The sequence below is a fragment of the Telmatherina bonti genome (assembly GCF_933228915.1).
Source record: "Telmatherina bonti genome assembly, chromosome: 5".
NCBI lineage: Eukaryota > Metazoa > Chordata > Actinopteri > Atheriniformes > Telmatherinidae > Telmatherina > Telmatherina bonti.
The window spans coordinates 20,086,401-20,113,989 of NC_136623.1; the positions used below are offsets into that span (position 1 = coordinate 20,086,401).

The 27,589-nt window shown below is 37.3% G+C and overlaps 1 protein-coding gene and 1 long non-coding RNA gene across 2 annotated transcripts; both read left to right on the forward strand.

Annotated features, from left to right (window-relative positions):
- Nucleotides 1-4,715: 4,715 nt before the first annotated feature.
- On the forward strand, nt 4,716-20,823 carry ca14 (carbonic anhydrase XIV; the record flags this gene model as incomplete). The annotated part of the gene is made up of 12 exons (XM_079241077.1): nt 4,716-4,785; nt 9,466-9,645; nt 9,894-10,039; nt 12,235-12,330; nt 12,448-12,514; nt 12,730-12,887; nt 14,594-14,720; nt 16,535-16,558; nt 16,700-16,784; nt 16,933-16,974; nt 19,514-19,567; nt 20,712-20,823. 12 exons carry the CDS (start codon nt 4,716-4,718, stop codon nt 20,821-20,823), a joined length of 1,161 nt encoding a protein of 386 aa, XP_079097203.1.
- Nucleotides 20,824-22,650: 1,827 nt separating this feature from the next.
- Nucleotides 22,651-24,804, forward strand: LOC306755669. The gene is made up of 2 exons (XR_013771302.1): nt 22,651-22,790; nt 22,974-24,804. It is a non-coding gene; the product is annotated as an uncharacterized lncRNA (long non-coding RNA).
- The last annotated feature ends 2,785 nt before the right edge of the window (nt 24,805-27,589 follow it).

Consider the following 27,589-nt stretch of genomic DNA (forward strand, 5'->3'; position numbering starts at 1 on the left):
GAACCCAGCGAACCTACTTTGAGTTCATGTGTGTTGAAGACAACCCCCATCACTTCCATCCTTCCATCTCCCTTCCCACTGGTTCCCATCCCCCACCTGTTTCCATGTTTTTTTTTTTCTTGCTTCGTCCTTTTTCTCATTATCATTCCCCGTATTGACATGCTTGAGAATCCAATGAGGGTGGTCATGGCAAGCCTAAACCTCTGAATGAAGCATTTGTCAGTGATGTGGATCAAAGTAAAATGCTTATAATCGTTTAAAGTGTGGAAATTAGAGAGCTCCTTAAGTAAGTGGCGATGGAAATCAAAATAAAGCATAGCTGATAATAATGATCTGCTCAACTAAAGTGACAGATTAAAAGATTTGTTGGTGTTTAAGCTTAAATCACAGTATATTCTGCCAGTTTTTAATGAGTTGACATATAACACATTTACCTTGAAGTGTAGCTTCCTTTGACAGCATGCAAGCAGCTCAGCAAGCGAAAGCATGCAGAAGGTCAAATGCATAGGCACATGTGACGAGAGCAAGACACTACAACAGAAATGTTATCTGTCTGTGGAAAGAAAGAGGCCTTAAGCGTGACAAAAGAGTAAACTGTCCCTGGTTTCATTTCAAAGTCTGTCTAACATATCATGTTTCCTTTAAACACTGGGGCAGCTCTTTAAACACTTACTAAACACTGTTTAGCTTTTTTCTCTGTCAATGTCTTCCAAGCTTCTTATTTATCCTCTTTTGACCACAGGAAATACATACACACTCTCTCATGAACACACACATTTCATATATATTTATCAGAGTTTTCAGAAATGAACATGATATAGCATTCTGTCTGTTTTCTTTCTGTTTCTGTTACATTCTGTTACATTGTCAGTGATTATATGTCACAGACAAAAACTTTTTTGTGGTTTTAAGTTCTAAAAACACATTTCAGTATAAAACATTGATTGTGATAACACATACAAACTGCATACATCTACAAACTATTCCTATAGATATCACTGATGAAAATGATCCACTAAGGAAATCTGTATTGACTTTCATCTGGAGGGCCCACCTTATATCAGAAATTAAAGCTCTTTATTTATGAATTAGCTGGAACTCCGACAGACATCTCTTCGATAACATATGATCACTAAACGCTATATACCAAGCAAACATCGTTTAGTCGAGCTCCATGTTTTTCCAAACTGCAGTTTGTCTATATCTAGCATTTGCAGAGCAGAGCCATGCATACACCTGCAGAAACAGACCTCTTCACATGTCGGAGACGCGCCGCCGCTGGACTTATGAATGAAATCAAACGACACGCCCCCTGCCGAGACGCAGCCAATTGGGCGTACTGTAATTGTAACCATGCCCCTGATTGGGATACTTAGCAGCCAATCGGAGACCGATGTAGGTTTCCTCTGTTGCATAATTTGTGTGAAGCGCTTCACGTTGGTGTGGTTCGCTACATGGTGTGGAAAGATGGAAATGGAGCAGCAGACAGACAAACAGAAGAGGATGTGGAGAGCAAAGGAAACCATGGCTACAGGCCCAGAGTGGTGGTTACTGGTAACCCGTAAAAGAAAGCTGTAAACAACTTAAAAATAAGTAGAAAAATAAACCAATGAAACAGCGAGGTGCATATTTTAGTCCGTACGTTTTTTTTTTTTGTTTTTTTTTTAAATATTTAAATAGTATGCAACATATCAAGCAGTAAATGATGGAGGCCTAAATGTTGCAGTTGTACAGTCAAATTTTGTTTGAATCGGATTCTGTTTGGGATTTTAAGGAAAATACGAATAAATATGATATTTTAGATAACCAACTTTAAAATATATTTTATACCCACAATAAACCACAAATGACCGAATCGCAGTTTGGTGATCCTTTTGTCAACGATGTGAGTCCCAATTTAAGCGATTGTGAACCACGATCTTCCGTCAGAATAACTGGCGGATCTGTGGGGAAGGTTCAGGATTGTACTAGATCTTTCCACTGCTACAGAAAACATCCCAGCATGTTTCGTTTGAGGGTGTGTTTCCTGCTTTCTGAAATCCACGTGTCACGTGGAGAGGGCTCCTCCTAGTGTCCACCAGTCAGGTTTTTTAAGTTTTGCACTGTAGTCTGAGCTTATTTAAACTTTCAACACAGCCAAACTCAAAATTCAAAACAAAGAGAAAAAAAGATAAGGGTAATAAAAAGATCATTCACAGGGTGACTTTGTTCAGACTGCAAAAAGTCATCATACAAAGATTCTCACAGACAGAATGATGCAAGTTTATGTAATCCTGACATGTGAAGATAAAGCTGAATGTTCCCACTGAAGAGACAAGAAACCATGCATTTCAATTTGGGGATCTGAGGAGAGCTGAGGATGTTAATCCCTGCATGAATCGATTTTCTCAGCACATATTCTACTTTTTTTGAGAGGTATTGTAGTTGTCTTAGCAATGTGCCATTAAAACCCAGAACCAGAGGCTTGAAACTGTATCAGCCAGATGAATTAATATTATTCATGACTATGCTTTTCCTATTAAATGATTAGTATGCAATAGTTTTGTCATTATATTTATTGACTGATCATCATAAATTAACATGCATTCTGTTAAAAGATGTGTCAGTCATATTCTTTAGTTTCAGATTGTTTTGATTAGTGATGCAACTATCATTATGTTGGAATGTTTAAGAAAATACTTTTGGTAATTTTGAACATCCATTGTTTTGTTTTTTTTTAACTTATTTTCATCATGACCATGAGGAAACTGTGACATAAGCATTATATTAAAAAAAAAAAAAAAAGAAAAAAAAATCTCATCACATTGTTTTTGAATGAGCAGAAAACTCATACAATTCAAACAATAACATCTGTCTCATAACCTTTCACATAATGTTTTAACTTTTTTTAAAACTAATTTTTCTTTAGTCCTTACATGACCCATTCATTTCCTTATCATTCTGTTGCTGCTCTTCTCTCCAAAATGAAGTGTGATTAGTTGATGTTATCATGTTTGTGAAGGAGGCAGTGATGCAATTGATACAGGTGTTAGGGTCGTATACCTCTGAAGTTGTAAAATTATTTCTAAAGCTATATGAGTAATTTGCTTTTTGTTGTTCTGATCAGCTGAAGCAAGACTTTTGACACCAGAAGTAGCACAGAACATTTTTTGTATCCTCTGCCATTTTCTGGGAGAGTTGAGAATTAATGAGCAGAGAAATCGCCAGTGATGGAGGAATTCAGGTCCATTACTCGAATAAAAATGTATGCTAAAATAATTCATTTTTAAAATGTCTATTTACAGACAGTAACTTACCAAAAGAATTTGCAGAAAGCAAAGCTGTGTGTTATAACATTATGAATACTGATGCAACATTTTCTGTGTAGCATTTTACTGTTTTAGTGGCTGCTACGGTTTTAAAAGTAACCGTCAACACAACAGTTTTTTTTTCTTAATTGCCTTTTCACCTTTAGCCAACTTACCTGGCTTGATCGTGACAGAATCTGCTGCACCTGAGAGATGGAAATGGTTAAAATAAAAAAGGTCAACTTCAGCAACAAAAGCACATTGTGATAGTTTTGTTTTATTTAGGATTTTTATGCAGAATTCATGCACACGTTTACACCCATGCACTTACGACTGTATATGCCTTGCTTTGTACATTTACCCACTCCACTTTTTCCATTACCATTAACTTCTCTCTTCTTTTGTTACAACAAGGATTTCAAGTTTAATCTCTGTAGACTATTAACAATACTCAAAGGAATTAATGTTATCCAGTCAAGGACACAGAAAAACATTTATTTGACTTTATATGGAGGTAGCCTTGCCTTATCCTAATAACATCCATTCATCTGTGATTGTGGCAGTTAATAACGTGCTGTGATAAGGGATCAGGTCTCATAAAATCAGGTACTATCAGTGTCATTCAACTAGATCGCCACCTGGTGGCTGAAAGGAAAACTCATCTTATAATGAAAATGAAAATCGTTAACACGTTTTAAAAAAAAACCAAAACAAAACTCATGTATGGACACGTAGGGTGTGTGTAGGTGTTATAAAGACTTTTTCTCATGTTTTAAATTAACTTTTTTTATAATGATTTGTTTTCATAAGGTAGCAAAGTAAAGAAAGTTTATTATCAAGCAAACACACACACACACACACACACACACACACACACACACACACACACACACACACATATATATATATATATATATATATATATATATATATATATATATATATATATATATATATATATATATATATATATAATATGTATATATATATATATACATATATATATATATATATATAATATGTATATATATATATATACATATATATATATATATATATATATATATATATATATATATAAAACAAACAAACAAACGAACGAATAAATAAATGAAAGTTTAGAACAACATCCCCACACAGTACCCTGTAAATGGATTCTCACTCACTTGTCCAGTGAATAGTTTTGTTGTTAGATCACCTATTGACTATTTTTTAAAGACATCTTCTGCACATCTGTCGTATACTGAGTCCTGAACTGGACTCCTGTATGCCAGAGTTGATTCACTATGCTGAACAGAAACGCTGCAGGTAGTATTGGTAAGCCGGTCCCCCAACACTCCCCCTCCCCATGTCTGTTTCTCCCTCACTTGCTCCTCATCTCACAGTCCACTTTAATTCGTTTCTGTGTATGGGGCATAGAGGGCGAACATGGACTCTTTAGGTCTTTTCATTATACTAATACTTAAGTTTTTCCAGTGGAAAGCTGCTGCTTCTGTTGGTAAGGTCTTAATTAACATAATAATAGATATCATGTGATTTTTTGCTGGCTGTGATTTTGTTTGGCTTTGTTTGGATTTCTCAGTGTGGGCTTTGTGACTGGAGGAGTATTAATTCCTGTTAACTGCCACAACAACTGTAGTTAAGAATTGCATTCGAATAGTGTTACACCCCTGTTTTAACATAACTTTCCTTTTTCCAATACTAGTATTGAATGTGATGCTTTCAGAATATTGATTTTAAATCCATTTTAAATTAACAGAGTAAGAACCGAAACAAACAAAGGTTTTAGGAACTTTTCTGTCATTTTTCTTTTTAGAGGAAACCAGCTGGACCTACACTGGTAAGCACAAGTTTACTATAATCTTTTTTTTAAAAGTAAAAACTCAAAGTTTATTGAGTAATTTAGAAAAGAAAACATCCACACATGAACAAAGATGGTGGTTGATAATCTGAATGTAATTTATAATGTGGAGAAAAACCCTTAAACCCTTTACAATAAGTGACAAAAATCCTGAAGTCAAGCCTGAAGTAAACATGAAGCTACTTTTACTACTGGATGGAGTGAAAGAATAATTTACTTATTTTGTTAAATATAGGACATTTTACTTAGCATCAGAAACATGTGCAAGTCCTTCTGACAAGATGAAGCAGCTCATGTATGAAGTTTTTCATCGTTCCACCAGTGCACAAATGAAACCTAACCCTTTTCCATCATTAAGGATTTTGTAACTTTTGTTCGAGTGGTGTCTTTCCCCCCATATCTCACCCATCGGGTGCCCCTCTGTTTTCCGCTCCTTCCCTCTCTGTCTGTATTAGTTACAGTTCAGCAGGCTGGCATGAGCACAGCAGCCACACAGAGATGATGAAGGGGTGGATGGTGACAGAGAAGAGGAGAGCAAGGAAAAGACAGTGTGAGGCAGGCAAAGGGTGGCAGGTGCACAAGGAAAAGGGTATTGGAAGTGAGGGAGATGGGACGGGATGAGGCAAAAGCATACCAAATTGCGCACTGTATTGTTGCAGTGCACAATAACCTATGTGTTTATTGTGTTGTTGACACACACTGGCTGCCTGTGTGGTGGACAATGACTGTGCAGGAATGAATGAGGCTCACAGATGTATTCAGGAGGGTAAAAGAGACGTTTAGTTCAGAGAGAACGCACAGCAATTTTAGAGACTGTGCCTGGAGCCAGTTGGTGTCCATATATGTCTGTTTAGGCATTATTACGGTGGATACATGGGCATGTGTACTATGCTGTGCAGCAACAAGCTGAGCGATATGCTGAATTAGTTTTCACAGCAGTTGAATGAGTGGATTTGTGTTAGTCAAGCTGTGTAATACTGCACTGTGTGATGTTCACAACCACTGTGTGATTAGCTGAGGTGGGTTGGTGGTTTTCTTGTGCACATTTTTCTGCATGGAAGAGAAGAATTACATGCCTCATTATACCTCTCAGCAAGGAGATCTGCATTTGCGTGTCTTTGTTTTTTGGCCAGATTCAGAACAGGGGTAGCATGCTAGGAGAGGTGCCGTGGAGCGGGTGCAAAGGGTCAGAATATTCGGCCTCTGGTTGCTATGGTGAGATCCATGGTAACCAATTGCATAGCTGGGGGACTCATTTTTGAAGGACAGTTGTGATACTCGGCAACTGGTAGAGAGCAGATTATAATGACAAGGTGCGGATTACAGGCAGAGAGAGCAGAGGGAGAAAAAGATGTGTGTGTGTTTACATTGCTAATATAAAACACTTTACACAAGTTTGTGTGAGAGAAATATATGATCTAGGGGAAACCCAGTCTTCCAAATTTAGTGTTAACAGATTGATGAGTTTTAACCAATAAAATGCAAAAATGTGACTTATATTTGGTGAGTAAAATATATCAGCTGCATGCTTTTTTCCTCTGTTTGTAATTTAAATTCAAGCTCTTTTATTGTAGTGTTTTGTTTTTCCTTTTTTTTTTTTTTATCACACAAGTAAGCCTTCCAGTCCTTTTTTTCCTTCAGTGAACTCAGGCCTCAATCAGCTCTCTTCTCTTTCTCACCATTTTTATTCTAATATTTTAGTTAAAAAAAAAAAAAAAAAGAAAAAAAAATCAGATATTTAACATAATTGTAGGTTCAAATAAAATATTTTAGGTTATCTTTTTTTTTTCAGAGGTAACTGACATGTACTAGGTCTCTTACAGTACATGAGATTGTTAGACTAATAATTTGTTGCATGTCAGGCAAATCAGGGCTGAAAAGTACAGGCAAACAATAATGTGGAGATATGATTTTCTTGATTAAGAAATCATAGCATCTGCATGTAGGAAATAATTGTTAACACGTTATCTTCTGCCAAATAAAGAAAAAACAATAGAAAAAAAAACAGGCAAATAATAGAAATGTCTAATTTATGCTCTGCTTTATTGTAATTTACTCAGGTATAACACTTGACACTGGAAATATTTCCCATATGTTTGTTGGTATCACTCGACACCAACAACATGTAAATGATCCTTTTTATTGTGAGCCAGATCTTTGGTTTTTTTTGGATATGTTGTTTTAGGTGTTTTCTTTGGAAGAATATGGCCAAGGCTTAAGGGGTTTATCCCTTTGATTCCATCACCTTTTTAACACTGATGCCTTTCCTTTTAGTGATCAGAGATGAAAACATAATTGCACAACTGAACTCATTTCTTGCTGTTTTTCATTGCAGCACCCTGATATCTGTGCTAATCATTTCATGGACAACCATTGCATGTGCTTCAGGTTCATTTCAGATTTTAGTTGTTTTCTGCTGAAAATGTTTATATTTCCTAAACAGTCTGAGAAGGAATCTGATAGTGTAACAGATGTCCTCTTATAGCGTTGCCAAAATGTCTTCAGTTTAGCATTGTGAAAGCGATAGAAGGCAGACTTTCAGCGTCTTGTTGTTTCCCTCAAGGAATTGTTTTCAACAAGACATGTTTGTTTCAGGTGTTGAAATATTCTCAGAACCTTAAGTGAACCTAATAACTCTAAAATCTAAAAAAGATTTTAGGAGACATTTAGGGCTTTCTGGGAATTTTCAAAGGGATGATAATGTTGCAGGTTTTCCCTGGTCTGTCATGCTCTCATAATATTTGCAGAACATTTCGTGACATTGCATTTTATTTTCCCAGAGTCATCCTCACAATGGTTGCAGAGCTATTCACACAACTGGACTTCTGGGTCAAACCATTAACAAAATATTCTCATGCAGAAAAAAGACATTTGAAATGACCTGAAATAAAATGGATTATGATTGGTTGAGTTGTAATGAATATAATGAATTTGTTTTCCTTTTTTTTTAAATTTGGCCATTCATCCAGAAAACTACTCAAAAGGAACTTGCCCCTTTATTCAGATGTGGAGGCTTGAAATTAATGTCCAAAAAAGACACATTGTTACCATTTTTCAACATTTTCTGAAGATCTGATTTAAAAAAAAAAAAAAAAAAAACACTTCAACAACTGAACCCAACTATGGAATTAATCAGGATGATAGTGTCTGAGTTTATGGATTCAAACTGCTCAACTTTTTTAATGCAAGAAGTGTTAATGTTTCTCTGTGACCATTGACAGCTCCATAGTCTTCCCTTTCCATCAGGTTAAAAGTCTGGGTGTCAACTTTGACTGTACATTGTCATTTCAGTCTCATATCAATAACATTACTAAGTCTGCATAATTCCACCAACAAAATATCAATAGACTCAGCCCTTCCCTATTCCATCATGCTGCAGCTATCCTCCTTCACTGTCTTCCTACCCATACTGATTATTGTAACTTCCTCCTCTTTAGCCTTTCTCAAAAGTCCCTCCAGAAGCTTCAACTTGTTCTGAAGTCTGCTACTTTGATCATCTTTAAAACCCCCTCATATATCACACCCATCCTACAGCAACTCTGACTAACTGCATTTCACCATATCCCGTTTAAACTCATCCTCTATACCTTCAATACCATCCTTGACCTCACCCCTCCATACACAACCAATGAAAAGTTGGGACGTACTTTCCCATTAAATCTAATGAGAAAGTGTGTCCCAACTTTTCACTGGTTGTGTATCTGTTCAACATCCTCCACATCATCACCTCATCTTCCTCCTCCATAAACCTCACTGTGCTCCCTGGCTGCCTCAGTATGTTGGGAAGCAGAGCCTTCCGTCACACTGCTCCCCAGCTGTGGACCTCTGTCAGATATTCAGAAGTCTCATACTTGCCATCTTCACATTCAGGCTCAAAAGTCACCTGTTCAAATCTGCCTACTCATTTTAACCACTATGCTGCAAATTCACCTGCTACTCATCCACTGTTGTATTTTTTTTTCCTGACGTTTCTCTCTCTTTCTTTTTTTTTGTGATTTTTATTCTTTGTTGACTTAATTTTTATGTTGTAACTTTTATTCATTTAAGGTGTCCTTAGGAGGGTTTCAAAGGTGCTTTTAAATAAAGTGTATTATTTGTCAATGTTAATAGAATATGTGCATGTGCTTGATTTTGAAATGTGTTTATAATATATAATTCAGTTTACTATCATGAGGCTGAGAGTGTAAACAGAACATAGTGGGATAATTGTCCTGCTTAATTAGAGACCGATCAATGGAGGCTTTTTACTGAACAACTGGGAGCCAGTGGGGTGTGTGATTGGGTGACATCACTGTTTCTGTTTGTGCTCTGTCAAAGGCGTGCTTGGTCAGGCTGAGTGGTCGGAGCATTTCCCTGACTGTGGTGGTAGTTCCCAGTCACCTGTAGATGTCATAACCACTCAGACTAAATATGACCCCAGTTTGGTTCCAGTGATGCCACTAGGCTACAGTCAGCATGGCAACCAGCCCTTCACGCTGTCCAACAATGGACACACAGGTAACTATTGCAGCCAGTTAGTTTTCTTTTCTCTTTATGACTCTGTGGTATGTATTTTAGCAACCTGCATATAATACTGAATTCAAATGTTACCTGGAAGCACACTTTTAATACTAATTGCTTAATGCTAAGCGATGAGTTGAAATTTTAGGATTATTTTGTGCATACTTTCAGAAAAATCAACAACTTGTTATATACCAGTCTACAGAGTACAAGTCATCTTATTCATTTAATTTTCTCCTCATCAGTAATCATTGAGCTGCCAGAGTGGATGGGACTTGGAGGTCTACCGTGGCTCTTTTCAGCTGTTCAGCTGCACCTTCACTGGGGCAATGGTGGTCCAAGTGACGGAGGCAGTGAACACACCATCAATGGGCAGAGTGCAGATGCAGAGGTAAAAAAAAAAATTCCAACAAATAGTGCTCTTTTAGTAGCAAATAGAAGTTCTGGTTTGAGAAATGTCTTTAAAATTTTTAATTAAATATCAGGGAGTTAATGTGCTGCATGTGATCGTGGCTGGTTCTTCTTTTTCTTCTGCAAAAGCGCTGAACATTTAGACCTTCAAGTAAAATGTAACTTTGTTATGTTTTTTTTATTGACCAATTCTTACTTCTGAGAGATTGTAAATGCCATGTTTTACTTTGAATACTAATGATTAGGTAATATATGAACTGATCAAACACTTTGCATAACAGATAAGTTTATGTGACCAGTAAATGATCATTCAGCCTGAAACGACTGATTGTAAAATGCCCAGAGATAAAACATGAGATAAACCTGTTGTTAGACTGAGTCCTTTTCTGTCTTCCATCTTCTTGCTCTCATTTCTTCAGCTGCTTTATGTTTCTGCTCAGTGTTTCTAGCTTTCTTTCTTTCTTAGTTCTGATTCATAAGGTAATAAGACTGGAAACAGCCCAATTTAAGTCCCATCATTTATAGTCTGCTGAATGATGGGAAAAACAAAGGATGGGAATTTTTTTTTGTGGATGATTGAAAAGTTAAATACAAAAGAACAAAAGAAAAAAGATAGAAGCCCAACAAATGATGGAAAAAGGGAATAAGATTTGGTAGATGCAGAGGGAAGATAAGCCTCCTCAGCACCTGAGTTCCTGTCCATCTGTCACTGCAGGTGTGCCAGCAGTCGCTTTTTCCAGGCATGAGTAGTTGGAGCAAAAGGGATTTAGAGATTTAGACATAAAATTAAGAAAAAAGTGAGGGAATTTGTGTTTGGTTAATTATTTCTCTGCTTTAATAATGCCAATTGGTGATGTTTAATACATAATAGTCACATTTACTATATATGATTATTGGTAAAGATCATGCATCCATTGAATGAGCAGCACAACTCAGTGTTTGAGTAATGTTCCCAAAAAAGGAACTAAAAGTTCCTGTAATATTTGCCATTTAGTTCTCACTCATTTAGGGTGAATTTGTGGATTAGATGCTTGTACTGTCCCACAGTAATAAGTAAAAAGCAACACATATCAGCCATTTTATGCATTATTTGTTTTACCGTCTGGGACTTCAGTGGGAGATTCATACACAGCATCAGCCACAACAACTTGGAGCTTCCTTCTCATGCTGGGCACCAGCATGATCACATTTTGTTGCAGAATGGCAACCCATCATTTAAGCCAAAGTTGTTGAAGGTCAAGTTGGGTGGTTGTAATAGGTACTCTTGCACATGTGATGTAACACACCCAAGCTCATCCCACAAGTATTCAACTGAGTTGAGGTCTACTTCCAAATTCTGGAGGGGGCTCCATTGGTTCTAACTGGATCCTGGCTCTGTGGGGGAGAGTGTTACTGTGAAATATGGTGTTAGGTCATAAATTCTGGTCATATGGATTCACCTTTGGCTCAAGAATCTTATTCTGATAATTGCCAATCAGGTATCAGTTATACATCTGTGACTGGCATTGATCCGGCAGCACTTGAATCTAAAAACAATTGTGTGCACAAACAGGAGAAAATTGCAGGGGGATTTGGGCACATAGTTTGGGGCACTACCACACATTTGGTGGTGTTGCTCATTCCACAAATGCACTATCCTAAAAAGCTGTACTTCATTGCAAAGGAGACTAATCAGACTTTCCAATAACATATAATACAACACCAATTAGCATTATTTATAGTACAAAAATGATTGACCGCACACATTTCCTTGCTTTTTACTTGAAACTTAGTTTAGACTTGATTTAATACCAAAAAGATGGAAAACAAGACAAATCTAATTAAAAGTTCATATTTCTGTCCTTAGATGTTATATGTTAGGATAAAATTGTAAAAATAAAAATTTTAATGTGTACTGGGTTTTTTTATTCCCAATGATTTGATTGCTTTACAACCCTTTGTAGAACTCACTTACCTAATTTAATAAACTGGTAACAAGTAGAGCATTTTTATTATGTCCTCATAAATAAATCCTACAATTACATAAAGGTGTTTTTTTTTTTCCCAATGGTAAATCAGCAACATTTAGTTTACATAAGAGACTAACTTACTTTTTAACACTTTGCTGTGAGGAAGAGAGGACAATGTTAATCTTTTCTGCTGTACTCATCCATGTGCTCCTCCTTTTCTCTTTAGCTTCACGTGGTGCACTACAACTCTGAGCTCTACCCCAACATGTCAGCAGCGATGACACAGAGAGATGGCTTGGCTGTTTTAGGAATTCTCATTGTGGTAATGAAACAAAACACAGCCGCAAAACAGACAGTTAGAAAACAAAAAGCACAGTAATTGCTTTGAATTCTAGTTTGCATGCTTTCACTGTTTCAAGTCTGAAGTTTGGTTTCCTAGACAGGTGAAGAGACAAACCCAGCGTTTAACAACATCCTCAACTACCTGAGTCGAATCAGATATGCAGGTAGATCTCCCTCTACTGTTTAAAACCACATCTTTCTGTTTGGATGAAATGCCATTTTTTTAACTGGGTAATAATGATTCATTAAAATGCTTTGTAATTTACAAACTGATTAGAGAATAAATATAAAAACATCTGTAATAAAAAAAAAAATAAAAAAAAATTTACATTGAAAATACTTTGCTCTAAGTACTTTTACTACTTTTATTTCCCATCAGACCAGAAGGTGTTCATACCAGCATTTGATGTCCAGTCCCTGCTTCCCAAGGATCTGGGATGTTACTATCGCTACAATGGCTCCCTAACAACACCCCCCTGTTACCAGAGTGTCATGTGGACAGTGTTTCATGAAAGAGTACAAATCTCAAAAGCACAGGTTGGTTTCAAATACACCATCACACATCCACTCCATGTTCATCAAGAAAAAGTCAATAAGAGTCTAAAGTAGTGTTATAAATGCAATGTTGAATTTACTAGACAAACTCTACAATTGGTATTTGCATGTCTTCTTAACCATTATACATGCAAAATATTCAGCTAAAATTCTTATTGTTTTAATGTAAGTGGTTATTTTCTGTCTCAGTGCTCTGATGCCATTTCTGAAAATTTAGTTATATTTTCCAGTAGAATATTCCTGAATGACATCAATGCAGAATTCAGCTAACAGTGTTGGTCTAAATCACACCAGTCATAGTGAATCTGTCAGATTGAGCTTGGAGATGCCAGACACAAATGTAGAAACAATGCACTAAATACAGGAAAATGCAGGTGCAACACATGAGGATAACAAGGGAAACAGGGATGATCTCCATACTGGCAGGGGCAGGAGAATCCTGGGAAATGTAGTATGAGCCAGTGATCAGTCTGAGCGAACCAGAGGAGGAGCAGATATGACAGGATCTGACCTGAACAGATTTCTTTAGTCTTTAATGATGAAAAACTGTGCGTTTCTTCCTTGATATTTTGTGCTGAAAATAAAGATCAAATTAACGTTTTTTTTCTGTGCATCAGCCAGAGACTGGAATCGGAATTATGCTGTGGACTGTACTAAAACAAAATCCTTTGCATTTGTCAGAGCTGTCATAGAAACTCATATCTCAGTCATGCTGACTCTGTGCTGAGTCTGAAGCACTTCCCAGTCTGTGATTCAGCACTAGTGTAAAAGTAATCTATTGTAATGAGTAGGGCTGGAGGGAGAGAAGGTGGTATCTGTGTGAAAACTGAAGGAGTGTGACGTTCAGCTTAATTACCTTAGGATCACCTGGTACGAAGGTGAGGTATGAAAAGGAGCAGTGAGAGTGGAGAGTGTGTCCTGGAGAGAGGTGCTTGATGCATTTTAAAGGGCTGAAGCCCCGGCAAGCAAACCGTAAGCGCTGAGGGAAACTGTCGATTTGAAGAGGGTGTAGATCGCAGCTGGTTAGGGCTGCCGGCGGCAAAGTTAGTCAGCGGGGCTAGAGGGTGAGATTGGCCGCATAGGCAGGTGAAGCGTAGGTCAGATAGGGGCGACTTAGGAGCGTGCCCCTGCCACTCTCCGGTTTGAAGAGGTGATCCTCCTCGAGTCTTCGGAGGAGCCTTTCCGGCGCTGGACTGGCAGTTCCCCCGCACAGCTAGTTGTTTTGGGCCGGACAGAGATAGACATCATAGGGAAAATAAGGTTACCATTTATTTCTCTGACACACAAACTTGTTTTGGCATGGACATCTGTTGCATCCAAAATATCCTTCTCCTGGGTTAGATGTACAAATGACACATATGGACCAGACATCACCCTGATGTCCAGTTTTCTATACAGCCATGCAACAAGATTAAGAAGTTGTTAGTTAAAAAAAGGAAAAAATAATTCTGTGGTTCATTATGCAGATTATAACTTAAAACAGTTAGCTTCTGGTTGTTCATTAAAATGAAAAGCTACCTCGCTACACAGACTACAAACTACAATCCCCTTTAGTAGCCACAGAATTGAAATATGCAGATTGTAAAAATCACTAGTTTTAAATTTAACCTGTAAATCATTTGTATTTTTAAGTGTTCAAAAATAAGTTGCGTAGAATAAGTAATGAGTTTTACATCTCGTCACTCCAGCTGATGAAGATGGAGAGAATACTTTACTCCAGTAAAGTTGAAGAACCAGAGAAGATGCAGCTGCAGGACAACTATCGCGTAACGCAGCCGCTCAACCACAGAGTCGTCTTCGCCTCATTCTCAGCAGGTCAGAGAGCATCAAGGGGACAATTCTTAGCATATCAAGAAACCACCCATTCCTACATTGTCCTGCTACTTACTGGAGATTGGTTGTGGGACAGCCTAAGCAGGGAAGCACAGACTTCCCTCTTCCCAAAGCAATATAAGACCATCTTATTCTGTGGGTTTCTACACACAGCTTTTAACCATAGCTGAGGGTAGGAATGACAAGGGTAAGAGTGACCTGTAAATCAAAAACTTTGCCTTTTGGCTTAGCGACGTCGCAACCACGGCAGACTGATGCAGTGTCTGCATCACTTCAGATACTGCACCAATCTGTCTGTCGGTCTCCTGTTCCATCCTTCCCTCACTCTTGAACAAGACCCTGAGATCCTTGAGCCTCTATACTTCTACTCCAGGTGTCACTGTCATTGCCCACATCAATACTCTCCTACACTTTGTCCAAGGACTCCAAAGAGGATGGATACTCTGAACTGCTGTTTGGTGCCTGGGCACAAACAACAGTCAGGTACTACCCCAACATCTGAAGGTGGAGGGAGGTTACCATCTTTTTCTCCAGGGTAAAACTCAATGTATGGTTGTCAAGCCAGGGCAGAATGAGTATGCCCACACTGGCTCAACAACTCTTACCAGGAAAAACTCCAGAGTAGAAGAGGGTCCAGCCCCCTTCAAAGACACTAGTTCTAGAGCTTGAGTTGTGCCACTGTCCTCACCTGTTGTTGCCATCTGGCTCACACTGCATTCAACCTCTGGCAGGTTGCAAGTCCAAAGAAGGGACAAGGGCCTTATTATTCTTCTGGGTTAAGCCAGACCGAGATCCATGCACAAAGGCCAAGGCACTCATCTCAATGCCTCATCTCGAGGCCTGGTTCCAGACGAGAGGCCCCGGGGACCAGCATCCTGATAATCATCTGGGCAATGGAGACCTTGAACCAACAATTTTTTCCATCATAAGGATTGCTGAGCCACACTTTGTTTGGTCCCTATCTTAAAGACCTATTTGCCATGGGCAGAAACCCCTGACAACATAGTTCATGGGATCTTAGGAACCCACACACCCCTCCACCACGTTAAGGTGGTGACTCAGGAAAGGATATTAAATTTTTACATTTTTACTACAAGCATACAAAATATGTCCATAACACACAATGAGATTTTCATATGAATTACAATCCCATGATGTTTGGATTGTTCAAAATTCTGTCCACTATATATATTGTATATTCTTTGTTATCATCCTTTCATAAGTAACAAATCTCATACATGCAGTCTTCCCTGAATTTAGCTGTTGCAGCTTATTAGTCCTTCTACAGCGGTGTATTTTAATACAAGCCTGCTGTGGTTCCATGTAGTCTTAGATTAGATATTAGTACAGTAAAAGAAGCATGGAGAGAAACGTCGGACCATCATCACTTACTTGTGACATAAAGAGAAAGAGTCAATTGAAGGCAGAGTGAGAAATACAGGGGAAAGAATGGAAAAGCCAGGAAAGCTGTGTTTGTTTGGAAGCTGATTAGAAAAAGATTTGCAAAAGTAAACACTGACTCCATTGTTATCGCACAAGACTAACTGACAAAAAGGGGAGAGGAAAAAGAGACACAGAGAGAGGCAGAATGGTAGACAAAGACAAAGGAAAAAGAATTTGTGTAGTGCTCATTGTGGTGAGTGACTGAACTGAAAGGCCTGTAATACCAGCACTGCGTTCAAAGGCAGCGAGGTCAAGTAGATACAAACATTTTTAAATGGCTGAGCAACCGATTCGTCTAAAATAATGTATTTTTCACAAATCCGATTGGTAGTAATCTGTTCTGTTTTTTGCAGAATCAGGGAAGGAACTCTCGTCTGGTAAGAAAAAATATCATTACGAGTTATAATTTTGCTTTAAAAAATGTAAATATCTTACCAGTTAAGCTGGAAATATCTTTTGTTTTTAAAAAAAAAAAATCTATCTACTTTAACTGGAAGTTTTGTTTCTTTGATTTACAGGTGAAGTCACAGCTATAGTGATAGGGGTGATGTGTGGCTGTGTGGGTCTGGCAGTAATCATTCGCTTCATCGTGAAGACAATACGGTAAGAAGTCTTGTCACATTCCAGAGGCCTGGTTCTTCTAAGAAGGAGATACAAGTGATCAGTCTGCGGCCGTTCTTGTCTGTCTGTGGGATCTGTCAATCCGGACAAAGCCAACCTTTGTTCACTCTCATCTCTTTTCTCTTGGCAGATTTTTTAAACTCCTTCACCTTGAAACAGTGGTGGTAAACAGGTGGCTTACTTGATCTTATTACTGACAAGGATGTTCAAGTGGCACTGTCTGTGATTTTATTTGTTTGATTTTTTGTTTAATTTTTTAACTGAAAAAATCAAGACAACGTTGACAAAAAGTACACATTCTTTCCATTTTGAGGTTCAACATATTAGGACATAATAAAACCAATCACTATTCCCCGCTGGTCCTTACCTGGTCTGAGAACTGGGCAAACACACATGCATACTCAGGAACAGAAAACCTCTGCTTGTATAAAGGTGCCCTCACCAGCTGATGATCAGTTAACCAAGTGCATTTTTAAGCAGCACCTGAGTTCAATCTGAGGTTGTATTTATTAGGGTTGGGACAATATGCTTTTCTCTCAATTGGATTTTTTTTTCTTTTTGGGGTGCTGATTTTATTTAAAATGCGATTCCTCAGTATTGCCGATTTTTAATTTTTTTTTAACCACCAGACCATGTGAAAAAGTTGCATGGTGACCAAGTAGCAATATTTTTGAACCAGCTGTTTGAACTTATACTCTTGTTTCAAAAGCTTGGTCTGCATATAAAAGTGATGGTTTGAGTGTCTGTTAGCTTGCTGCTGTGGTACATTTGTCTATTGCCTTTTACACCCAGGAAACAGACTGATAAAACGTACCTTGATCGTCTTGCTAGGTGGGCAGTAGCGTGAGTCGTGATACCGAGTTATTGAGAACATTAGAGTTTACAAATAGCTTTCAGCATGTCCAGCACTGCTTTTCCCTTTAAAGCAAAAAATCCAAACGGTGTCCTCATTTTTTATTCAAAACATTTCAATTTTATTTAAACAATATTTGCAGGTTGTCTGCAATTCGCCATCTTCTGTTTAAGTGTTTTCCAAAACAGGTATAGTCTTCTTATTAGATAGTTGAAGAGAACATTTCGCCCTCTGCTGGAAGGAAATGGTAACTTTTTCCCCATCTGGCATATAAACATAAACGTTTAAAATAAAAAATAAATAAATAAATTAAAAAAACAAGATTTTCTTTGGCTAATAACGTTGATTTAAAAATTGTTGAAGAAAAAAAACAAAACACGATTTTTATGTAACTCAATTTTTTCTCGCACCCCGAATATATACCTAATTTAGGGTCAATTAAGGATCCAATTTTTTTAGTGTGTGTTTTATATTAATTAGACCCTAATAGATAAAATGTAATATTTTCTAAAGTGAGTGTACTTTTAAAAAAAAATATATATATATTAATATGTGAGGTGATATGAGACGTGTTCATCAGCTGTGCCAATCAAACCTTTGTTGTTACTATCAATCTATTTCTGTTCAGCATTTCTTATTCACTCGCATCTTTGCATTTTACATCTGTAAAGTGTCATTCATTGAACTGTATAATTGCTTTTAGAAGATAATGTACATTAAATATATTCATCACAGAAGCCAGAGATTCCAACACAGCACAGCAACAGGTTTTAAATCCTGACCTTAGAAGCAAAACACCAGGCCCATCTGCACCATGTGACCATTATAAACAAGTCTGAAACCAGTGTTTACTGGGCTCTTATAGAAAGTTCATTCAGAGCATAATCTCCTTTGTTCTTTTTTACGCTGAAAAGCTAAAAGATTAATACAGGGGATAATCTGACCTTCTGATCTCATCTGACTGTTTCCCAGTTTGCTTTTGTTCATTTTCTCATAATTAACTGGTGAATTGAAGTGGTGGGCTTCTCTCAAGTCCCATCAGTGATTTTACATTTCCACTGATTCAGTCCACAGTTCCCAAAGTTTTCATAGATGCTCAAGTACAATTAACCACAATGTTAAAACTACTGCACAGTCCCCTCCTTCACTCCAAAACAAAACCTATGTTTGCATGAACTCTGGAGGTATATTTCGAGCTGTCTGTTTGGGCCTCCATGAATCAATTTAATCCTCCCAATATTAACTTTAGAAGCTCAATTGGACTGTAATGGGAGGAATCTGTCAAGCCAGCATTTTGACCTCTTTTTTTCTGTGTGAATGGTTTCCGGCCATTGTGTTGCAGTTGTTCTACTGTACATTTGGTCAATTGAACCAAATGGATTAGCTTTTGATGCACACAGAATGAGCTCATAGCCTTGTTGTCCACGCACCTGTTATGGTACCTTGGACAATCAGCAGAACAGGAAAACTACACAAAACTAAACTAAAGACCCTTATCTTGGTCTATGGTCTTACATATGATTTTGCATTGAACTGAAGTGACATTATAAAGACTTAATCTTAGTCATTGTTAAAATTCTCATCCTGCCAATTTGATGTAAATATAAAAGAATTTCTATAATTTTCTGGATGTCCCTGATCATGCTTTGGGAACTGGTGGTTTTCTTAACACTAATCATTCATGTGCATTCATTTTAAAATGTCATCTCCAGCCCGTCTGTTTAATGAGAGCAGAGGGAGTGGCATGAGTGAGGTTTTGAAATATTTGCACAAATTCTACTTTTTGAAGCGTTAAATCCAACTTTTTTTTTTTTTTCTGTTTTGGTCATGTGATTTCTGTCTTTTGATCTTGTAACAGCTCTACCTCTAGCTGGGACGTCCTGCACAACAACCGACCGGCTCCCATGCCAAGGTTACCGTTCAAAATCATGAGCACTAACCCACGTTCCTTCCCAAATCTCGTTTTCATTTCAAATTGTCTTTGGGTAGACTTTAACACCTCTTTCATAATGCTTAAAGATGGGAAGTTTAGCTGACATTGAGTAGCAAATCAGTTGTGAATGATCAGATATTTTAAAGTAAATTAGTAACGCTGATGGGAATTTCAATATTAGTGACACAAGACATAATTAAATTAAAAAAAAGCCATAATATCTTATACAGGTTTCTATTTGAAGTGAAAATAGTGACAAATGAACAGAGAAGTCTGAAACGTTATTGCCATGATTATTATCATTTTGAGAATTTTATGGAGTGTATGATTCACTTATGTGCTGTTTGGTTTAACTTTTGACAAATAGATTCTAGTGATGATTTATTTTACCATCACATCCCAAAGATTCTCAGTGGAGTTAAGGTCTGAGCACTGTGGTGTATGTGAAACTGGGGCCTCAAGCTCCCCAAAACACTCTTTCACTTTATGATCCTGGCATTACCATCTTTGAATATGCCCATGTGTTCGGGAAGAATAAATCTACTAATGCTCATTTAGTGTATTCAGGTCATTTTTAGGTCACCTAATGTTGCTGAGTCCAGACATTAGTCACAAAAGAGACTGCAGATCACACACTGCAAGTTGAAGCAGAATAGAAGTAGCAAGTATTAACTCACCTGAATGTTATTGACATGTTTATATCCTCATCTAATGTCAGAATTCAAACCATCATTACTTGAAGTAAAGGTGTTAAGGTTTTTGGAACTACTAAAGCTATACTAATACAGAGGCATCCCTGTTAACACACTTCTCCGTTTGGTAATAGTATGAGTCAAACTTCCTGACTGTACTAATCACACCTTTAAATGATCACTAACATGGTAACTACGTGGTTTTCTAATACATACCCGTTTGAAATCTTCTAATAGTGGACGACTGGTTGCTATTTGTGAGTTTGAGTCCTTAAAATGGGACTGAATTGTGTCATTTTTATTTATTGATTTATTTGTTTGTTAAACAAGGGGAACCTCATCTGGATAACATTAGAACTGCAGTACAAAGTACTACTCTAGGCAGGGTTTTAGCACATACGATGATAATTTTTTTCTCTATTATGTTCCAGGATAAATGAACCAGAGAAAACAAAAGAGAAAAAGCAAGACCTGGCTCTGAACTCAACCTCAGAGGCTGAAAAGAAGGAAGAGTCTTCACCGTCCCCTCAGACTGAGCCGTAGCCGACGACACCGTTTACTTCAGGCCTGCCAGACATGGTTGTCTTTTTTTCTTGTCAGTAATATTTTTACTGATTAATGTCTCCTTACAGGACAAAAAGCAAATGTGTTTTTTGTCTCTCTGTTCCAAAATGCAATAAAAAATAAAACAAAATTACAAGAAGTAACTGAAGTCTGGAAACTGGTTCACAGTGCAAACCTTCAGCTGTCCTGGTCTTTGTCAAAAGCTAATTTGCGACGAAAATCTGTGCTGTCATCAGTCATAGTAAACAACATGTCTTCTTTTCATGTGAAACATGTCATTTTGCTGGTTTATGTTCAGGCATGACTGCTACATGCCTTAGCTAAATGAAGGATTAGTGTAATTACTCAGTGGAATATATATTTTTCGTTATTGTTTACTTGACTATTATCTTCACTGTATTTCTTGAGGCACAAGTACACACCACAACATGAAATGTAATATGTTTATTTGTGAATTAATTAGAGTACCGTAACTTTTATTTCATTTTTTCACTACAAACATCAAAAGAAAACAGGAAATTTGGTACGGAAGCACACAACAGGTGAAACATATTCGAGTTGTTCTTGGATCTGAATTTAAATCAACAGATTATGTTGCAAATGGATGAGTTATATTTATGTACATGCCTTTCATTCAGTTGAAAAGTGGATTTTGGGGTGCTACATATCATCCTTACTTAATTGTTATTATTTTGTATCTAACTTGTCAACATGAGCACCACATTAAAGCACTTGAATGTCAAACATGTTTTGATTTCTTCTTTCCATAATGGAATTACATTCCCCTTAATTTAAGCACAAGGTATCCCATCACTCCTACTTTAATTCCCACTTAATGACTCCATCACTTTCTCTATGAAGCAGGCTGCATGGTGTTGTAGTGGTTAGCACAGGAGCCTCACAGTAAGGAGGTTGCTGGTTTGAGCCTTGGCTGGTGGGAGGTTTGAACAGTGGTCTTTCTGTGTGGAGTTTGCATTTTGTTTGCGTGGGTTCTGGGCTTCCTCCCACTGACAAGACATGCATGTTAGTTGATCACTTCTCATATGTAAGTTGCTTTGGATGAAAGCGTCTGCCAGAAGACTGCAGAATAATGGGACTACTGCTCTCCTCCCCCTCTATTTCTTTTACATCTTCTACTTCAGCTCTTTCCTTGTGAGCCAATGTTGTCATTTGTAAAGATTTTACTCCTCTGTTGCATTAAAGAAAGAAACAGAAGAGAAACACTGAATATCCGATATGCAGTTGATGGGTTAGTTTTTTCTTTTTTTTTTTTTTATCACTATTTCACCCATTTCACCCATTAAAGCCAACAGATATTAAAACAGAGAAAATGTTTTGCCTTTTACTATTAAAGACTTGTAGTTATTATGACATAAATAAAAGTTTTAATCAGAATTAGGAGAGATAAAATGTTAATTTCATGTTTATTCTTGTGAAGATGAACATAAAATATGGACAGTGGTAAGCTGTAAAACAATATTTCTGCCAATTAGAATAAAATGTGTTCTTTATTTATGAACATCAGTTTTCTGGACATAAATTTGAAACATAATCTTTAAAGCCTTGACTGAGAAGGAAGACACAAAGAGTCACAAAAATCAAATTACAAATTATTCATAATAGAACATAATAGTAATATAAACCAAGAAAAGGAAGCAATGAAGGTACCTTCTAAACACATATATTATTCATACTAAAAAATAAAAATTGATTTAAAAAAACAAACCTTCTGACTGGATCTCCAGTATGTATTAATAGAAATGAATCCATTTTCACTGTGTGTGCAGCTCTGGAGCACAGCCATGTGGACAGAGTTACTCAATACACAGGCCACTCCCAGGTTTTCCATGCACAGAAAAGTGAAACGTGGAACTGCAACTAAAGGGCAGTAGAAAGGACAAACACCTTTCGTCGCTCAGAAAAGCGTCTGCTGTGGTCAAAACAAGGTAAGGAAGTTCAGCTGTTCACATCAATTTCTTCTTTCATATTTAAAAACTACACATGGAACACAGCTGTGGTTCTGCTAACCTATTTACTGGATTGTGTTTCACATACCTTAAAATAGTGCTGTGCGCTGAAAAGTTGTCAAGTGTGTTGCCTGTTTGGATTGTCTTTTTATGAAACTGCAGGACTTCTGGATCATGGCCACTTGCAGAGCTTTTCTCTCGCTTGCCGTCTGTATCCTACTGGGTCAACAAATATGTGCTAAAAATGAAGCTCCCTGCGAGCCCTCCAAATGGAACAATGGCTACAAAACATTCCTCAAACGCCATGTCCCTTCTGAATCTCCGAATTCTCTTGACCAGAACGAATGGGAGAAGTTCATAAAGAGTTTTGGAGACTGCAACAGACCAACTCAGTCGTTTCTCGATCCAGATGACCTGGAGAAGGTGAAAGCTGTGTGCACGAGCAGAGGAGGGAAGGTGTATAAGGATAACCTGTGCATCAGCGAGCAGCCTTTTACCTTTGTCACGGTGAGGAGTGAACCAGGAACCTGTGGGATCAGAAGGGTCAACAGGGAGACCAAGCATCTGATCCTGGCCTGTGAAGTGTTGGAGAATCAGTGTGTGCCAGTCCACTTTGAGGGCAACCCAACAAATCTAAAACCTCATAACAATGCCAGAGGCTGCCACGACCCAGAGAGCAGAAATCACACTCCCAGCTTCAAAATGTCGTGGATCTGGTTGTTGTTTGCTCTTCTTATTGTTGTTTTTAGCTTTTGACAGGATTTTAATTACAATTTTAGGGGCTAAAAGAGACTGCAGTTTTTGTCCGAGGACATTTTTACACCCCTCTTTTAGTCCTAATATTCAATTTGCAGCATTTGCTTTTGAAGCAGTATTACATCAGTCTCATTTGCAACATATCAACCAAATTAACAGTTTCCATATTCATAAGATTTATTATTGTCACTGAAGTTCCAGTTTTAATATGTGCCTAGCTTCAACTACTCTGGCTTTTTCTTTGGAACAGAAATATTCAATAAGTGGTTGATTTTACACTTGTATAAATACAGTGTTCAAATAGAATTGATTTACTTGACTTTGAATAGACCCTTATCCCAAAAGTGTCACAGATTTCTGGAAGAACAAGACATGATATTTTGTACAAGGATTGAATATGAACTTTTATAAATTCTTTTTTATAAGGTCCTTCTAGCTGATTAGAAAAATTTCTCAACTTCTTTCTCACAGAAGTATCCAAGTATTCACATAGTGAATAGAGTCACTGATTTATTTTTATGTCTCACTACTTAATGTAATAATTGTCTTTTAGGGTTTATCTCTTTTTAGTATTTGTTCTTTGCATGTTTGTTGTGCCAAAGAAACCACAGTTAGTGTAGACAAAAAAAATAATAGATCTGTGTTGTACAAAATCCAAAGTTTTTTAAAAAAGACTTTATTCGTTTATTCCAGTTGTTGGTGTTGATGTGTTTCTTTAAAGTAAAATGATGTTGTGCAAGGCCACAAATTGAAGTTAACTGCTTGATTTATGCACCAGGAACGGTCCAAGACCATTTAATGGGCATTGCAAAAGTTGGTACAGCAAAACAAGCCTGAAATCACATTTATTTCACATACGGCTTCACATGTTGTCTCCATTTTAATACTCCGTCTTAGTTCCTGCCCTTTAAGACCCCCAAAATGAAGTGTTTTAAGCAGTTCAATTTGTTCATATTTGTGAAAGAGAATACTTACAGCAACAAAAGAAAAGGGGAAAAACCATAAAAGCATAATTTACCTTTCTTAAAATGTAAATATGAAGCTCAAACTATTATAACACATTTACAGCTTTTTTTTTTTTTTTTTTTTTTTTTTTTATACCAAGACTGAGGTCATGTAGTTGGCGGCACTGGTTTGTCTGTCTGTTTGTCTGTTGGCGACACAATTAAAAAAAAGTTATGGACAGATTTTGATGAAAAATCTCTGAAATGAAATAATAAAAAACTCATCAATTGGATCCAAGAATTTTTCAAATGATTCTTTATTCTGGGAAGGCGGTGATAATTTTGCCATTGCCATATTTTTGCTCTGGAGCACACAGCCTAAATCACGGTGTTAAATGTGTCACTGCCTGACAGGGTAGAGTAGAAGACAAGAAACACAAGGTTTTTAAACCCTTAAACTATCCAACACATGCAATCAATTAGACTCAGAATGTTCCATGTTGGCTTGCATGCTGAGATCATTTTTATGTTGATGGTGGTGTCACTTGTAAGAAAGTCACTATTACTGTGATATGCACATAGGACTATTCAGGTGTTGGTACGGAGGTTTGATGTTCACCTTGGGGTGTTGCTCAGAACACAAATGATTCTCTTGGAAGGGTAACTATCTTTACTTCCACTCATAACAACGCAACAGCACAGTATTGCAAACAACAGGCTTACAGGTGTGGAGTTCTGGGACTGGCTGAGGTGGATGAGTATGGTAATGTGGTCCATAACAAAGAAATCAAAGACAAATAATATAAGACCATTCTTTCCAGGAATAGATACACATCAGAAACCACACATGCTGTGTGCACATTATACATAACCTCTCACTATTAAATTAGCACCAAAGCTAACAGTTAACTGGAATATAAAGGTTAGCTAGCTTAATAGCATGAACAAGCCACATGGTGAGGAGATGAACAGTTTTACATGGCACAATAACCAAATAACATTAAAAGTAAAAAAAAAAAAAGATCCTCTTTAGGCAGAAATACAGATATTTACTCACAAGTCCTCACAGACGCACACAACTCAAATGTTTGGTTGTCCAGAAGTCCACCTTAAAGTTGGCTCTCCATGTGCTTTTTACTGCTCTTAAGTTTTACTTCTAGCAAGAAATGGTCCGCATGCAGAATAAAGCAGTTGCACATCTTTACCCAAAGAGGGCACTCACGCCTCATCCACAGTCTTTCCAACAGTCACTCTTGATGAAGGGTGTAAATCTTGGTGTGAACAAACAAAAAACACAATATCCATCACTTTGTCTCTCATTTCCACAGTCTCACTCTTGCGGTAATATCTGAAGCCTCCAAGGAAAAAAACCTCATTCTCTCACAAGATGCATCCACTAGTTTGGCATCACTCTGTTGTAACGAGACAATTCTCTGGAAAACATTTTTCTACAATGTATATATTAAAACCTACTGCAGGCAGGTTATATATTGAATATGTTTGTGCTATATTAGTAGATGCTAATGAAGGCAACTTGTTAAACTTTAGCTGATCTGCTGAGGTCCACAAAGTGCGAGGAGAGAGTTGGTTCATAGCAAATATGAGAAATGTAAATAGAATAGGGAAGTCTGAAAAAAACTCCTTTGTTTGTCATGCCATTTCATTCATTTAGACATTTCAAAGCTTGTAGTTTTTAAAATCCAACTAACAGCAGCACATGACATCTTTGGAGGGAGTTTATCAGATTTTGTGCAGCTGTCACTGAAGCTGTTAAGCTTTTATCATATTCCCCTTGTACTTTGCTGCAAGAAGCACACCTCAACTCTTGCCGATTTTCTCAGTGAATCACACTCTAATGGCAACCAATTTCCCAAACATGGCTGCTTATTTATACACTATAATTATGTCAGTTGGTGATGTATTACTACATCAGCTTTATGACAAAGTATAACTTGTAAACATCATGCTTCTGTGGAATGAGCAACACAACTCAGTGTTTGGGAATTTATTTAGTGAAATCACTGTCATTTTAAAAAATTCTTGTATTTGTTGAACGTGGCAAAGCCCACAGTCTTAAAGTTACCTGCTAATGTGAGAGGCAATAAGCTGATAAATACTTGACAGATTAATGTAACCCAATGCTGAATGAAAAAATTCACACTTGTCTCTAAATTTAGCATTACTGTGGCGAGAGAGAAGTTGATTTTTAACAGAAGCAACATAGGCAACCTTTAGTATGAGTATGTGCTAAGACAAGGGTCCCTAAGCCTAGAGATCTACAATCCTGCAACTTTATGTATTCCTTCTCCAATACACAAAATGCAGCATGCATGAAATACTTCACAGTTTACACTCTTTGTATCTTCATGTGCAGACTTATATGTGAAAACTGTCCTAATATACTACATAATATTACCACTTTAACCTTTAAAAATGTCTAAACTTTAAAGTGCAATGCAGTCTTGGATAGATTACAGCACGGAGCATTGCTGTCTCTCAGTAGGTCTCACAGTAAAACTGGTTCTTGTGGAGGCTCACAGGTTTTCTCAACAAACTTCCAGGTGTTCTGACCTCACCTGTCCCTGCAGGGATTTGAATGAGCCTGCAGTCACGCAAAGCTGAATGCGCTAAACAGAAGTAAACACTAATAACAATGGCTTGATTTGTTGCAGTAGGTGTATGAAGTAGCACATGTCTGGACAGTTCAGTCAAGAGAGTTGAAAAAGTTAATGTGAGAGGAGAATCATGCACCACCTACATATCATCTCTAGATGGCAGAAGAGCTGTTTGTTACTAGAGCAAAGCTTCAGCACTGCTTTCTTGTGCACATTCTGTGTATGAATTTCACTTTTGATTTGACTGCTTAATTTAAAAAAAACAAAACTATTCAGACCCTTTGTCATGAAAAACATGAAGTTATGCTGCATCAGCCACTAAACTGAATGAATGGGATGTTATCACAGAGATACACTCCTCTATGTCAGATTTTACAGTTGGTAGTTTTTCTCAGAGTGAAACCATATCATGAAGAGAAGATACATTCTTGTAGGTCTTTAGCAGATCTGGCAAAAGAATCTG